Here is a 17,335-nt window from a genome sequence, read left to right as displayed (position 1 = left end):
TGCTCCCAGATAGCTCTTGGGGAGCCCCAAGCTCTTGGCGCCTTCATGGCAGTGAGAGGTTGAGACTGGGTTTTGTTTATTTATAAAGTCTAAAATCAACACAGACTAAGTCCTGAGGAGGGATTCACTTTTAAAAATGTAGGAGCTGGGTGGTGACCCCCAGGTTTATACTGTCATGCGAATCCCATGTTGTTTTCCTTACCTGTGTGTCATGACAAGCCCTCTTGGTGTTGCCCACCTTTCAGCCACTGTTTCATTTTTAGTGACTTAGAGCACTCACCTCATGGGATACAGAAAGTGGCCCATCCAAGATTTTTCTTTCACTTTGATTAGAGATAGAGACATATGGTGTCTGGAGCGCAGAGGGGTATAAAGCAAATGTTGTTTCTTTTTACCTCCTGTGAGCCTGCTCATTTCATACAAGTAAATTCCTTGATAGCTCCCTATCTTTCAGAGCAGAACTTGCACCCTTTATCTGCTAAGCGTAGAGAAGGTGGCCAGAGCGTTAGCCCATCCTCGACTAACCTGCCCCTTACATTGGAGTCACGGTTACCTCAGATAATGACTCTCTCCCATGCTGTGTGTGTGAACATTTTTTCCTCAGAGTTCTTTAATGGCTCTCACGTTTTTACCTTTCAGACATTGACGAATGTGAACGTAACCCTCTCCTTTGTAGGGGTGGCACCTGTGTGAACACTGAGGGCAGCTTTCAGTGTGACTGCCCATTGGGACACGAGCTGTCACCGTCACGTGAGGACTGTGTGGGTGAGTTTGTCTCCTCAGCCCACAAACCCTCCCAGTGCAACTGGTACAAACGGAGCAGGGGTCATTCTAATGGACTTGTTGTTTTGGGCGTGTGAAATCTTACTGGTTAAACTTTGGAAATTCAGAGTCCCTACATTTGAAGTCTGGCTGTGTCTTCAGAGATTGCGTCCGTGACTCACTCAAATGAGCGGCCTTTCCCTGGTTCCCCTCTTTTCATTTCAAGCACTGTGGAGGGGACCCTGTGAAGGACCCTGTATAAGGCCTTGTAGTTCCCTCCAGGTTGGCTGCTCCCTGAAAGTTCACATCTGTGCACAGAATCCACTCTGCACCCCCATGTCTGTCATCACTGGGTCTACTGACCTGTGTGTGAGCACATGAGCTCCCTCCAGGCCCCTTCTCACAGAAGCACGGAGCTCTCCTTCCTGGCCCTGGGCTCAGTGGGGCTGGAGGTGTGACAAGAGAAGACCACAGCCGGTCTTGAAGCCTTGCAACCACTGCTTTTCATAAGTATATGAAGGCCTCTGGGCTTACTGGGTTCTGGTTTACTGGCTTTAGAACTTTGATTTAGTCAGGAAATGTTTTTTCCACAGGAAATCTTTCTTGAAAGTGTAAGCAAATAAAACAGTCTAAAATAGAACAGATCCCACACCTCCAAACAAAAACATGACTTGAACACACCTCCCTACTACACATGTATGTTTATAACCCCTATTTATATCCCTATGCTAATGTATTAGGTGAATCTTAAATCATAGACCAAATGGGCATTTTAAAAAGGTGAATTTTAAAGTTTTAAATATTTGTATTTCATTTTAATAGTGGTATAAAAAGCTCTTTTGCACAAGTAATTCAGAATATTTACATTTGGTTGTGATACAGTGATTCACAGATCTGTTCCCAAGTTCAGTTTATTTTGTTAGTTTTCATGGATCTTATAGCTGGAAAAAAAAGTGCCCCTCAGTGGTATAGCATACCTTATAAGACACGTATTTTTGCACCTTTAATAAAATAAACATTTCACGATGATAAACATAAATCTGTCCGTCACATCATTCTCTCTGTGATTCTGAGAATTTAAGTTGAACTTCTTCTTATATCTGATTATATTTTCACCTTAGGTTGTGTTTAAGAAGGAACTTGTGCAAGGAAGTGTCACTCTGCCATTTTCTTGCTGTTCTCTTGTGATTGCATTATTACTACTACTTCACAGATCTTTTGCAAGAGTTTTTTTTTTAAGGCACTTGCCTATCTTATAAGGGTTATTTTTTTTGTTTTTAAAGCAGGCAGTATAATCTGTAGTTCACCTGTTCAGGCACACTGAATGCATATGAAGAAAATGTAAGCAGTGAGGCCCCAGTTTCAGCCCTCTGTTATGCGGAAACAGCCGTCTTCCCTCAGGACACTTGGTGTCGTTTAGGCAGCATGTGACCATCCGGTTAAGGCCAGCTGAGCGTGCCCGTGTAAATTCATGTATTAAATATTAGCAAGCTTGCTTTCCAGCACGTGCTAGGTGGATGTGGTCTAACGTGGTACTCACTAACCACATTGGGCTATTAAAACTTAGTAAAAATTTAATAACATTAAAAATTCAGTTCCTTAGTCACACTGTGCATGTTTCGAGCACTCAGTAACAGCTACACACTGGACAGCACCGTTGTAGGTGGAGATACAGATTCTGACGTGTCCCCCGAATTGCCCCAGGAGATCGTTTGATGTCCCCCTGAAGTAGATAAAGCCCTTTGGAGGCCATTGCTCTGATGCAGCCTGTTCTTGAGAACTTAAGTAATGTTGTGGTTTCCTAGAACATAAATTCTGTGTATCTTATTGTAGATATTAATGAATGCTCCCTGAGTGACAATCTCTGTAGAAATGGAAAATGTGTGAACATGATTGGAACTTATCAGTGCTCCTGCAATCCTGGATACCAGGCCACGCCCGACCGGCAGGGCTGCACAGGTAGGGCCTGGCCACGCGGATCTGGAACTTGTATTTCTCAAGTCAGTCTAGGCATAATTATGGTACTGAGTAGGTAACAAAGTCTATGGGAGCCCTTTGTCCTAAAAATGACTATGAGAATGGGGAGGGGGGTCAGGTCTCTAAGATGCCATAGTTTGGTGGTTTTGCAGAGGAACCTCTGACTTTACTGTAGGAAACATCCTATATTTTGTATTTATATATAGATATGTATTACATCCTATATTTCTGGGTTCTTTAAGCTTAGGTTACTAGAGTTAAATGTCAAATGGAATGCTCTCTAAGAGAAAGTGAAAGGCTAATGGGACAATGATAAGTTAGCGTGAATAATGGGGAGAAAAATCCAAATCCATTTAAACGTTGTCTGCTTAAAAGGAAGAAAAACTCTGCATCTCTTAAGAAAGTAGCCCTGACAAGTAACACAGACACACGTTGTTTTCACAGACATTGATGAGTGCATGATAATGAACGGAGGCTGTGACACCCAGTGCACTAATTCAGAAGGAAGCTACGAGTGTAGCTGCAGTGAAGGTTACGCCCTGATGCCCGACGGGAGGTCGTGCGCAGGTACAGAAAGCAAAATACACAGATTCTGTGCATCGAGTTTTATCTTACAAGCCTGGCTTCAGATGTGTTGAGTGGAACCAGACAAAAGAAATCCGAGCTTAATAAAGTCATCCTCGTTTTCATTTGGTGTTAATTCTTTGTCGTCAGATATTGACGAGTGTGAAAATAATCCTGATATCTGTGACGGTGGCCAGTGCACCAACATCCCTGGAGAGTACCGCTGTCTGTGCTACGATGGCTTCATGGCCTCCATGGACATGAAAACATGCATCGGTGGGTACCGCGACAACGGGTTAAGTAACCACGTATAGTCTGCGCATGCATACGCGCGCATTTATGCACATGTACGTACAAACGTGAGAAAAGGCTTTTCCAGTTTTTAAAAAATTCGAACTGTTGTGTCAGAAGATGTAAAAGCTGAATAGGAAGAATGGTTTGGGGAAAAAAAAAGAAATCCTTAAAGACAGTATATTTATCTGTGATACTGTGTCCTGCAAATACATTGTATTTTAAATTCTGTGTATTTCAGCATTACGCTGTTCAGTTTGAAAGTTAGCTCTTGAATGACTCGGATGAACAAGTATTAACCAAGGTGTTGAAAATAAATTTTCCCAGATGTGAACGAGTGCGACTTGAACTCAAACATCTGCGTGTTCGGGGAGTGTGAGAACACCAAGGGCTCGTTCATCTGCCACTGCCAGCTGGGGTACTCAGTGAAGAAGGGGGCCACCGGGTGCACAGGTGGGCCCAGCTCGCAGCCTTGGGTTTCGGCTGCTTACATTTCAGAGGTTACCTTCAGCAGCGTCCGTTCCCCAGCGCTCCTTGGGCCGCCACCCGCACAGGGCTGTGACGGCTGTGTGACGAGCAGCTGGCCCGGAGCACGTGGGATGTGTTTGGCTCGGATCTGCGGTGGGGGAGCACGGAGCTGGCTGCAGCCTGGACGGGGAGGGGGCCTGGGCCCCGTGCTTCTGCTGTGCTTCCGGGGGCTCCTGCAGCAGTGGGCACTTTACTGCTAGGACTGCTGCCCAAACGGGTGACATGCGTCAGGAAGGGACACCTAAAGGCCGGGAGGGCTCCCAGTTGTTGCTGGGTTCATCTAAACTAACAAAAATCAATCTGAATTTCTGTTTAGACCCTTTCCCCTTTCCCTTCCTTCCCTCCCTCATCTTTTTTCTCTCATCCTCTCTCCTCTCTTTCCATTGCTGTTGCCCTCTCTTCTCCCTGCCCAAACTGCCTCTCTCCTTTTTCTTTTTTTTTGCTCACTCCATCCACTTCATCTCTTGTCCCCTTTCTGTACTAAAAAGCTGTAGCCTTCTGCATAAAGACGGGGTTGTTAGAAGTGCTTTGGGCCAAGTGTTCATTATTGCTCAGTTAAAGGCCCTCGTCTTGTGTTTTGCTCAAGACAGGCGGTGGGTGGCTTAGACTGCAGCCCGGGCCTTAAGCTGACGCCGCTAAGAAAGGACAAGATAGGAAAGGAGGGGTGCTCTGCCTGCTCACTGCTAGCAGGGGTGATGTGAAGCCAGCAGTTGTGTGTGTGTGTTGTGTTTGTGACACTGAGATTTCAGCATCTACGATCTGTAATCACTGAGCTGAATAAAACAGACTATTCTAGAAAGCTTTGAGGAAACAAGGCTATCGAGTTTATAGACATATTCACATGTGTGCACAAATATATGTATATGTGTAAACACACACACACACCACATACACAGACGTTATACATACACTGATAAAAGCATGTGGTCACTTTCCAGATAACATTTCCAGTGAATATTTTACATGTTTTCAAAAAAGTAGAAGAAAAATACGTACTAAATTGATAATTATCAAAAACTATGAGATATTATGTTGATTCTGAAAATGACAAACGATTATGTAATTTTAAAAAGAGAATGAACTTTTTTTAAACTCAGGCTTGTTTTTCATGAAAAATAGGTAATAAATATTAATAGGAAGGAATAGCAGAGCCTCTTTTTAGAAAAAAATTTCTCTTGGCGTTGGTAATCTGACACCTTCGACGTGAAGTTTTGTCTGGGCTCAGGCAGAGGCCAGGACCCCTGGGCTAGGTAGGGGTGACACACACGTTTATCGGGGGGCAGTGGCTGCTGTATCTGACTCCTCCCTGAAACTGTCTGGCAGTTTCTATTAGAGAAGGGCTTGTTTGATTTGGATCAAGAACTTTCAGATCCTGTTGGAGTCTAAAAAAATTTAAAATAAATGTAAAAGTGATGTTAATGTTTCCTCTGTATGGTTTTAAATGTTTCCATATTTACTTTAAAATTTTGCCTGTACAGAAATATCTCGAAAGTAGAATTAATTAGCCTGTATTTTATCTTCTTCATATTAACTACAATTTCTCAGACGTGGATGAGTGTGAAATTGGTGCCCACAACTGTGACATGCATGCCTCATGTCTGAATGTCCCGGGAAGCTTCAAATGTAGCTGCAGAGAAGGCTGGGTTGGAAATGGCATCAAATGTATTGGTGAGTAGTTTGCAAATGTAAATAATCTTGGCTAACGAACAAAATTCCTAGAGGCTCTTCTTTACACAGTTAACCGACATCCTTAAATAAGAACATGCCTCTTATTTTCCTTTATTCTCTTGAAAATCAAAGGCTGTCTTTAGTTACAAGATAATTCCTGCCTGAGAGTTTCCTTTAACCTTGGTATAAATGATCAAATTACAGCAATATGCCTTGGCATCTGCTTTTTAATGTGTTGTTGTTCAGTAAAAATTATTTGATGTGCAGCCAGAAATCCAAACAGCTGTAGGATGAAAAAATGACTAATATATTTTTCCAGTCTTTTCATAGAGTAATGGTGAGACTTCAAACCCAGAAGAATAAATGAAGAGAATGAAAAGTTTTGTTTTTTTTTTTTTCAGATAACCCAAGTCTGTAGTAAGTGGTCAATCCCAGGCTCCTCCTAAAAGGCAGAATTCTCCTCTCAGAGAAATCTAAATGTTTTGGATTCTAAGAGGTCAGATTAGAAGGAGGAGGATGGGAAGGCAGTTGCCATTCTCCAAGTTTTACAGCTCTTGAGCCGGCATCTAATAAGCCTTTTGTAGCTGTGAGGCAAGGAGTGGATTTTACCCTTGGTGTCATTCACAGCGCTGCTTCATACGTTCAGTGTTTTATACTCCTTAACAGTAAAGCATTTTCCAACTCATAAAAGTTCTTCAGGTCAATTTAAAGTAGAAATTAGACCAAGCAAGACCAACCTCCCCATGATTGCTCATCAAAACCTGATAAGCCTGCAGTAAGGATTAGAGGACAGTGCCCTGTAGGTGTGCTCGCTCCCTCTCTGGTCCTCTTGCAATACCTTCTCCTCGTAGTAGCCAGACCAATTTCTTAAACCATGAATCTGCTCTATTCATAACTGTCATTTTAATCCTTTGAATTTAGGATAAAATTCAGCTGCCTTCCCGTGGTTACAAGACCCTACAGCCTCCTCCCACTACCTCTCAGCTCCATCTTCCGTCATCCTCGATCTCCCTCACTGTGCCTTCTCACGCTGACCTCCTTTAGTTTCCTTTGTCACACCACGCTCCCTCCCTGCCCAGGCTCTTTATATGTGCTGTTTCCTCTGCAGGAAGACCCATTCCTGCTTCTGGTCAGCAAGCCATCTCTTGCTCATCCTTCAAATGTGAAGTGAACTAAAAATTACTTCCTCAGTGGGCTTTCGTAGTTCCCACAGTCCAAATTAGACATGCTTCTTGTTCTCTCATACCTTGTAACTTTTCTTCATGTTACGTGTATGACAATTTAATTTAATTTTCTGGTTCAACATCTGTCTTTTCTACTAGATTATGGACTTGATGAAGTCAAGAAGTCATGAGGTTTCCTCATCTATAAAATGAACCTGAAAACTCTGTGGGAGTTGTCCTGCTCTGAAATTCAGTAATGTCTTAAAAGTTGACCTCCGTTTTAGTGATAAGTTAGCCAATGATAAAATCCACCCCCATGGGGCTAGGTATAGCTCAGTGGTAAAGCACATGTTTAGTGTGCATTAGGTCCTAGGTTCAATCCCCAGTACCTCCACTAAAAAAGTAATTTAAAAAAATTAACTCAAATCCACCCTCAGTAGAAATCAGAAGGAAATATGGCACTAGTTTTCTTTTCAACATGATAATTCTAGTTGATTAGATAGCTCACAGAATGTTTGAAGGAATAATTTTGGCCTATTTTGGTAGCATGAAAGTTTGGATCACAGGTTGAAGGTCTTAGAAGTGTGACTTTACAAATAAACTAAAACACATTCCATTTGGCCAGTTCACGTTTAAATTAAGACAAATGAAAATGTTTTGGATGTTTAAATACTCCATTTTTGTTTCTGAACTTTTTTACTATATTCTCTTGACGTGCAGATCTAGATGAATGTTCTAATGGAACCCACCAGTGCAGCATAAATGCTCAGTGTGTCAACACCCCAGGCTCCTACCGATGTGCCTGCTCCGAAGGGTTCACTGGAGATGGCTTTACCTGCTCAGGTGGGTGAGAGTCCTGAGGTGTGTTCTAGCGTGACTCTCATGGAACACTCTATATGTTTTACTCATTGGAAGAAATCTGTAGTTAAAGGAGGCTGAAATCACTACTTCTGTTTTTACACTTGGCTTACAAATGAATATGTAGCTCGCTCTTACATTAAACACAAAAACCTGGAAAAAATTTAAATAGTGACATTTATTACTGTCAGGTACTATTAATGAGTGTCGTTTCCTTTTACTCATTAATTAACACAGTGGTTAAAAAAACAGGCTCCAAATCAGACCACCTGGATTCAGATTTTGCCTGTGCTGCTTACTGGCCATGTAGCCTCAAGTAAATTACTTAACATGTGCAGTCTTAGTGCCTTCATTTTGAAACGGACATGGTAATAATAATAATAATAATAATAATAATATTGGCCTTTTTCTTTTATGTCACTGAATGAAAGACAGATGGGAAAACTCTTCATCTTCTTAAAATATGATCTATGACCTTCCCAATCACTGCTGTTAACTGTTTTTATCAAAATCTCAGTTTATCACATGGTATTGAAAGGATTAAATGGAATAATACAAGTGAGGGACTTAGAAAAATGCATCATAAGAGCTCAATAAATATGAGTAACTTCATTCTGCATTCCTTGAGGATGAAACATCCACTCAGTATCTTCGTGTAAAAGAGATTATCTTGCTGGAAATAAAGCATGATACTTTTACGTTTGAAAGATTGGTGTTTCTCAGTTGAATTTCAGTACACACGTTAAGCCCCAAATTAAAAGACAGACTAATTTTTTCTAATTATTGACATCAAACATACAGACCTACAGTTTTCTAATGCGTCTTTAAGGAAACATGTTTTTTTCCATTGTAAAGCTACATTACTTTTAAACCTCGGAAGCTGCATCTTGCTTAGCGTGTTTTTGCACCCTGGTGTGAAGGAAAGGGTATGGGTTATTGAACTAAATGACAGCGTGCGTGTCAGGCGGCTCCACACTCCCTGGCAAATATTAGGTCCTCAGTAAGCATTGGATTCTGCCCTTCCATCACGTTTTTCCATTTGATTCAAGTAAATTATCTTTAAGATCTATGAATAATGCTCATTTGCTTAGTGAAAATAAGAATGTTTTAATGGGATTGTAATGGCATGCCAAAGAAACTTTCCTCACTCCCACGGAGTATCCCTAATTTGCTTAAAAACACTTGAACTAGTGAAAGAAAGAGTTGTTTATTCTAATACTGTAATGCTTTCATATGAACTAACACCCTACTAAGATTAATTCCAACGTTCTTGGTTATGTCTAAATGATGTTGGTACAATACTCATGCGTCAGATTTGCATTTAAGAGAATGGAGACAAATGTGGGAAACAGCTCATCCCTCCTGTTAATCGTAGTGAAATTGAGTGCTAGGGTGTAGGTCAAATAGCTCCGCTCTCAAGTTGTATACCCTTATTTGGGTGGATGTGATTAATTGTTGTTTCATGTTAATGAGCAGTAACTCAAGCCAGGGAGATTGATTCAGTTATAGAGCAAGGAAAAGATGTCTCATGGAATTTGGAACTTAATAGAGATGTAATTTGCTGCTTCGACAGATGTTGATGAGTGTGCAGAAAATATAAATCTCTGTGAGAACGGACAGTGCCTCAACGTCCCGGGTGCATATCGCTGCGAGTGCGAGATGGGCTTCACTCCAGCCTCAGACAGCAGGTCCTGCCAAGGTGGGTCACCAGGATTCCAACTCATTTCCAAGTTGGATCAACTGCAGCAAATGAAACCACAAAAAGGGCTGGAACAGGCTCCACCTGGAAGCAGAATACACAGCACATGCTGCACATATAAAAGCCATTTGTTTAAGCATGGATTATTTTGCCGAATGAATAATGATGGAGGCGGCTTTCATCTCTTATGAAGTTTTCCTGGCCAGGAGCCAATAGTTGGAAGTTTGGCTTGTTCTTTTTTTAACTATTTCTTTTTTTCATTTTCTTTTTTTTTTTTCATCACCAAATGAATGACATGTGGATAAACTATTTGGCTTTTAAAATATGATACATTGTGTACCCCAATCACAGCTATTTAATGTGTTTATCAAAATCTAAGTAGCTCATTTCTGGCATTACCTTCATGCTTTAGCCGACAGTATGTCTGGGGCTGGAAGTCCTCTTCAGGGACTGATCAAGAACAGCACCTTTTGCCTAATAGTCATGTCTCCCTCTTCTAAGTTATGACATCACCCCCTTTCCTAGAAATAGGACTTTGCAACTAGTGTGATATCTTTCCAAGAAAATGAACTTGGATTTTCTTTTAAACTAGAGACTCAATTCACATTACATATAGTTCAGGCCATCACTGTGTTCATGAGAGTATGTGAAAATGTAAATAAAGAGAGGAAAAAGATTGAAAACAATTCATATGCCATAAAGGTTTTAACAAAATTAGTGATTCATAGAACACCTTAAGAAAATAATTCAGGCTAACTGCTGGGCAGAGATTATAAAATGAAACAAGATTACATGGTTTTCCCTACATGAGTATCTAATCAAAGGAACAGAAATAGTAAATGCCAGCTTAACACACACACAAATCCACCAGCATCAACCAAAAATTAGAAAAATTTAGGGTGGCTCAAGAGTACAGCCTGCCTCTGCCCCACTGCCAGAAGTGGCACTAAAGAAAGAAAGGGTGCCCAAAAGATCATGGAATTTTCCATAAATATCCACCAATATGAGAGAATGAATAGCAGGCCCTGGGGAAGATGACAGGAACTGAAAGCATTCAGGCATCTCCTTTGACCTGTGTAGTTGGGCAGAATCTACATGATTTTACACAGATTTTACACCGGGCAGCTGTAGAATGAGCTTCATTTTTCTCCTGCTCCCGTTTCTTTCTAAGCACTGAAGCCATTTAGTAGAAAATGTGAGTCAATGTGGTTATGGAGTTATATGATTTATAACCCACGTCAACTTGACAAGAGTTGGTGGGGAAAGGAACAAGTTAGCAGTAGCCAGACACTTTTGCCAATATAAAATTTCAAAATTAACCCTTTATACATAAGACAGAGTTTCCCCTTCATAATTCTATTCCTTTATCTGGGGCCTTGGTCCTTCCAAAACTTCTAACTAGATCCTCCACCAAGGTGATACTAAATACTTTCTGTTTACTGTGCTTCCTTCTCATGTTGGCTTCATCATAGTATGTTGTTTCCGTGGAGAGAAATCTCCGTTGCCAGGGCACCTGAGAGTGACTCACGTGTAGTTCACCCTCAGTTAAGCCCTCTTCTCCGTTTACCTAGATGCCAACTTTTGAGATCCCCAAAATGTAATTCCATGGTTCTGCCTGTTTCTCCTTGTTTTTGGGTTCTCTTTTCCTATGGAATCTGGTACATCTAGACAGTTTCTCCTGAACTTACTACTTTAACTCCTTGATGCTTTCCCATCTTATTATAAATATATTCTTCTCTAAGTTGACGCTCTGATCAACACTTCACACCCAGCGTCTCTTTCTTATCACAAACTCTCAGAATTTCTACAGAGTTAAAAAAAAAAAAGAAATCGCTGGAGTTGGCCTTTTGCCAGTATTCTTCACCAAAATGGGAAAATACAAAGCCTGCAGGAACCTCCTCAGGGATAGGTTAGAACTCTATCAGATGGAGAGAACCGAGATACAGACCATTTAGTATGATGTATGAAGAGAGAGCTGGGGTCAGGCTCATCGGCAGAGCCCAGTGGGGGTCCTCACATCCATGTGTCTCCTTTCCCCCCGCCTTATGAAACTTTGGGCTACAGAATAGCAGCTTTAATGAAACCCATACCCCAAACTGTCTTCCACAGAAAGCCCAGATAGACAGGAGGATGTCAAGAAACTCTACCTAAACTGTATCAGGATACAGTTGACCTTTGAATAACTTGAGGGTTAGAGACGCCTACCCTCAGCACACTGGAAAATCTGTGTATAACTTGCAGTCCTCCCTCAGTGTACACGTTCCACGTCCTCAGATTTAACTGACTGCAGATGGTGTAGTTGTACTGTACACAGTAGTGTTTACTATTGAAAAAAATCTATGTATAAGTGCACCCATGAAGTTCAAACCCGTGTTGTTCAGGCATCAGCTATATATAAAAACTCTTCAAAGAGCTGACCAAGTAATGTGTAAACAAACTGAAAATAAACAATGGCAACCGTGGAGGCATTGTACGGAAACAAGGGAAAAAGAACATACAAAAAGCAGATAAGGAAAGAACCCAAATTAGAAGGAAACTCCTCAAGGAACAAGACCAAATTTCCCATAGGTGTGTTGTACCATAGGTAACCTTAATAAAAACATAAATGTGATTGAACAAGTTCAAAGTGATTATAAAATTTTTTTTAAAAAGTAAGAGACAAAAAGCAATATTGCAGAGTCAAGGGAAACAAAAGTGGGGACCAACACAGCAAAATGAGAGCAATATTAAGTAGAAACCACAAAGAGCAGAGGAAATGAAAATGTAACTACTAGCATAGAGAATGGACATGAGGTAATCACAGTGACCAAAAAAGGAGGAAAAAAGAAATCAACACTCTTAGAGAAACGACAAAGACCACAAACTTAAGCGAAATGGGTGCTTCTGGAGTGGGAAGTCCCAAAAAACTGAATAGAAAAAAGTATTAAACAACCAAACATTTTCCTGAAATAGAGGAAAGAACTGAATATACAGGAAGAACTAAATCGTAAGACAAATTTTTAGCCTGATTACATTTGTCAGCTTAAGTCATAGAGATTCTTCAAACTCCAGATAGAAAAGGCGAGTTAAGAACAAAACAAAAACATTCAAGACCAAGAGACACTGGAATGCTGCCCATAAAGTTCTAAGGACACATGTGACAAGAGTATTATTCCTCAGAGTTAGTTAATTATAAAGACAATAAGCATATCCTCACATATGAGATAAGTCAGAAAGAAAACACCTGTTGGCTCTCCTTTCTTGAGCAAAAAAAAAAAAAAAAAAAAAAAAACCCAAAACCTACAACTTATCAGCAATGAAACACTGAAACACATAGCCAATCAAGAAATAAATGGAAAAGTTGCAATAAAAATGTTACTGATCCCCTTAAAGAATTAGTACTATAGAGAGTATGGTAAATGCCGTGAACATTTAAATAGTGAAAATAATATGAATAACAAAAATGAGCTGGAGGAATATACGGATGTCAATTTTTAATCATTCATTGTATAGACTCTGTTAATATTGTCTAAAAATTATATTTGAATTTTAACATAAAGCCAAAAGATTATAAAGTTTAGTGTTTTTCATCAATTCTTAACATTAGAAAGCATTTTAGAAACTGTTGAGAGAGAGAAAAATTGATCTGGTGCATAGAAGTTGTTTCAGCTTGACTCTGAATATGCATTGGGAAATATTTGGAATGGTGTTCATCCAATGACAATGATAATTCTGGGTACAAGCAATTTTTGAGTGATTTTTGTTTTTGCTGTCTTATTCTCTGTGTTGTTTTCTATCTTTTCTGTCTCCTATCAGTACTTTTCTATATTGTTTCAGTTTCTGAGTATGCTTCAATTAAAAACAAAAAACAAGGCTAGATTCTTTTAAAATACCTTATTTTACACAGCTATTACATTGTTTAAAAGGAAATTACTTCTGATAAAGTTCATTCAAAAGTAAAATGCATACTTAGAAGGCTGATAATACAATTTCGTTTCCATTTATAGATTAACACAATTCATTTATAGACTAACTTATTGAGTCTTTATTCGTTTATATGAAAAGAGTAACTTTGTTTTTACCCTAACCCAAGTTGACTTTCCACATCAGTTGAACTTCTAAGCACAATCTGAACCATATTTTGAACATAAGATAGCTGAAATGCGTAATTTATCATGAATGACCAAAAGACCCTTTTACACTTAAACTATAACTGTCTTAAGATAGCATTTTAGAATGGCTTGCCTAGTCTGGCCTAAAATGACATGCCTGGTCTGCATTCTCAGAATATGAGCTAATTTGTGTACAAAAATGTCTATCCTTGTCCTGTGAGTAGAAATATAGATTATTTCTACAGCTGTACATGCACACATATGCCTTCATTTTCATATTAATGAGGAGCAATAACTTCTCATTTACTTACTTTGAGTTACAGCTTCATGGAAGAGTTTCATAAACTGAATTTATGACTTCAATCCAATAGAGATATTTTAATGAAATTTGGAGGAAGGTAGGGCAATGGATGATCCTATTACACACTAGGAGGAAAAATATTCTTTCCCTGTTTATAACTGACTTTATGATAATATCAGATTACAGTATTTAAAATGTTTAAAAAAGGTTAAACTTTAATAATTTTAGTAATCTATTTAATAAATAAAATATTATGTTTATATTTTGTATATTGTAGATGTTTATAAAGTATCTGCTGTTTTCACTTTGTTAGAACCCTGGAGTTTGTTTTTATCTTAAATTGTTTACAATCTCAAACCTTTAACATGTTTATATTTAATTTTTAAAAAAATTTTATGCCCTGGGTCAGTTCTTTCTTATTAAATATTTTATAATCCAAGACAACAAAATATTGTCAATAAAGTAATATTCTTTTATATCTCTGTCCCATAGATAAACGTTAGTTGCTTGCCATTTACATGGCCTCCCTAAACAAAGAAAAATTTTTAGTTCATAAAAACATCTGCGGAGATAGAAAAATTCATTAGTGTCATACAGCAAATCAAAATGTCTTTGTAAATAAGAGAGTACTATTTTTTTTTAATTTTCAGACATAGATGAATGCTCCTTCCAAAATATTTGTGTCTTTGGAACATGTAATAATTTGCCTGGAATGTTTCATTGTATCTGCGATGATGGCTACGAATTGGACAGAACAGGAGGGAACTGTACAGGTATGGCCAGTCAAGGGCTTAAACGTGTTCATATTAGTATGAATGTTTTGTGCTAGGTATAAGATTTCCTCAAATTTCTGCTTAGCCAGCTATGCCTTGCTTTAGGCATTTTTTTGAAAGAGAAAATTACTTTTTTATACATTTATTTTTAACTGTGGAATTGACTGATTTTAATACAAACAACTGAATATTAAATAGCTAACATGAAACTAGTTAAGTATTTCTTTGTGCAAATATTTATGTATGTTCACATATGTGTACTTACCGATTTAAGCAAATAGTGATGATAATGTTTTTCTTCTTTAGAATTCCAACATTTAATTATTATTTATTGATTAAGGATATTAAGTGATATCATTGTGACTACTGTGTGATTGAGCTATAGAACCTGCTTTAGGTATAGACAAGGATTGTCTTTATTTCATTGTGCTGAGTCCCTCCTAAAGATTTTTAGTCTACTGACTTGCAAAAATTCCACCAAATTCTTTGAAACAGCAGTACACACAAGGGAAGTGAACACGTTAATGTGGGCATTTTAAATGTTTTTCTCAGATATTGATGAATGTGCAGATCCCATAAACTGTGTGAACGGCCTATGTGTCAACACTCCTGGTCGCTATGAGTGTAACTGTCCCCCCGACTTCCAGCTGAACCCCACCGGCGTGGGTTGTGTTGGTAAGTGAAAGCTGTATGAAACAAGGAGAATTACATAGAGTTAAATACTCATACTCTCCTGGTAATGAACTGTGATGAGTATTTGCTACAATTAACTTGTAAACAAAATAGTAGTCCTTTACCTTAAGAAACCCTAGGCTACCAAAATATATGGTCACTTTAACCATGCTTATCTTCCAAGCTGTATTTTTAAACCAGGAATTATTGAGACATCCGCTCCCACCTCCTCCTCTTGCAGACTTGGGAACCAGGGCCCTGGAGGTGCAGTACCTTGTTCAGGGTCTCAGAGATTGCACACGGCAGCACTGAGGCAGGGTCCTGAGGTGCCTGGCTCCCCGTCCACTGCATTGGCCAGGACAGCCCAAAGTGGTAGAACTAGTAGATATACATTTCCCTTTCCACGAAAAGAGTCATGGAGGACTGAAATAAATGAAGGGGTGAGGAGAAAGGAATTGGGGAGGTGGATTTCATGAGCCAAACGGCTAGAGTGAAACAAGTTGGAAGAGCAGGGAGAAGTGGGGAAGCAGTTATGAAGGTCCTGACAACATTCCTGACATCTCTGATCTCTAGAAAGTTGTTGTCCAGCTTTTGCTATATGTGCTATTTTTGCACGTTACTGAGTGTTTACCTAGAGGAGTAAATGGTCTAAAAGGAAAATTCCTTGCTTCGGTAGAAATGTGACTGCTGTCTTCAGCATCCATATTCCTGTGGGCTTGCAGTCAATGAAAGGAATGTTGGCCTCTGTGATTTATGCACAACTGATGTATTGTTTTCAAATTTTAGAAAATAGAAGACTCAAACAGTGAGTGAATAATATGTTTATATAGACAAAGGAAATATGGTAGTCCCATCTCTTAGACAGTAGGGAGAGCTTCAACGTGCAACAAATGGCAGCAAGTACCTGGATCATCCCAGGTTCTTGTATTCTTTCATATCCAAACGTAATTGATATGGTTCTTAAGTGGACAAGTGATGAAGGCAGGTGTTTAGACAAAGCTGATTGGAAGGAAGGAAATATGTGATGTAGAAATGAAGGAAAATCATGAGATTAATGATTCTAATGTGTGTTGACAAATCTAAAAATGAAAATGTTTATCATTTATGAAGCAAAGAAGATTTTTGTCCTCATCAAAGTTGTGAGCTACCAAAGTTTTCAAAAATTTCTTCAGGTATTATGTTTTAATGATGGTAGAATAAGAAGAAAAACAAGAAGTAATGATAAGCTAGAACCTACTAGAGATGTGTTTGAAATGTAGAATCAGTTTTTACAGAATGTTTCAAGTTCATGCGTGACAGCTGACAAGCAAGCAGTTAATGGCTTTTATACAGGACCATATCAGGTTTATGTATCTTCAAAACCAAGAAAATATGGAATAAAATCTGCGTTAGCTATGATTAAATTCTTATTAAATTTTTTAGTAAGGTTGTGTGTACCTTTTTCTTCTGCAAATTATCTGTAACTGCCTTACAAATACAAAAAATTGAAAAGGTACATTTGATGCAGGTGGCAGATAACAGTGACTGTTTTTCCTAATACTGAAGGTGAAGAACATGCAAACTCTGTGAACCAGCACTTCCTCTCCTGGCTCTGGGTACCAAAGAAAGGCCCACACGGAGACACGAGTAAAGATATGCAGTGCCTCATCATTTGTAGTGGCAAGAACTTAGAAACCATTTTTAGAGAGTAGATTGACTCAAAAAGAATGGCAATTGGACACCGTGGAGTTGACAGATTGGATGCTATAAAGATGAAATGAAATATATGACAAAATACCATTTATGGAAATTTAAAATGTGCTCACAAAAACAAAAATACTAGTTTTGCTGAAACAGACCAAAAAAAATTGAACACATTCAGATGGCTGAGTGGAGGATGAGGAACTGGAATGGAGAATCGTGATGAAAGGAGAGAATAGGAGGGAGGGAGGAAGGACGAGTGAATACAAGCCTAGGAAGAACCATAAGTTAAATTCTGTCTGCACCTG

The 17,335-nt window shown here is 39.1% G+C and overlaps 1 protein-coding gene across 2 annotated transcripts in view; it reads left to right on the top strand.

Moving 5' to 3' along the window:
- Window positions 1-17,335, top strand: part of FBN2 (fibrillin 2) — a 207,360-nt gene that overhangs the window by 145,761 nt on the left and 44,264 nt on the right. For both annotated transcript variants that reach the window (XM_074360603.1, XM_074360604.1), the window contains 10 exons: window positions 640-765; window positions 2,596-2,721; window positions 3,184-3,306; window positions 3,454-3,579; window positions 3,922-4,047; window positions 5,668-5,790; window positions 7,674-7,796; window positions 9,385-9,510; window positions 14,553-14,675; window positions 15,228-15,350. In XM_074360603.1, coding sequence (XP_074216704.1) covers window positions 640-765; window positions 2,596-2,721; window positions 3,184-3,306; window positions 3,454-3,579; window positions 3,922-4,047; window positions 5,668-5,790; window positions 7,674-7,796; window positions 9,385-9,510; window positions 14,553-14,675; window positions 15,228-15,350 — 1,245 coding nt within the window. The remainder of the gene's footprint in view (window positions 1-639; window positions 766-2,595; window positions 2,722-3,183; window positions 3,307-3,453; window positions 3,580-3,921; window positions 4,048-5,667; window positions 5,791-7,673; window positions 7,797-9,384; window positions 9,511-14,552; window positions 14,676-15,227; window positions 15,351-17,335) is intronic.

This window comes from Camelus bactrianus, chromosome 3 (genome assembly GCF_048773025.1).
Source record: "Camelus bactrianus isolate YW-2024 breed Bactrian camel chromosome 3, ASM4877302v1, whole genome shotgun sequence".
In the NCBI taxonomy this organism is placed as follows: Eukaryota; Metazoa; Chordata; class Mammalia; order Artiodactyla; family Camelidae; genus Camelus; species Camelus bactrianus.
Note: the sequence above shows the minus strand (reverse complement) of the source record. Positions and strands in the feature narration are given on the sequence as shown.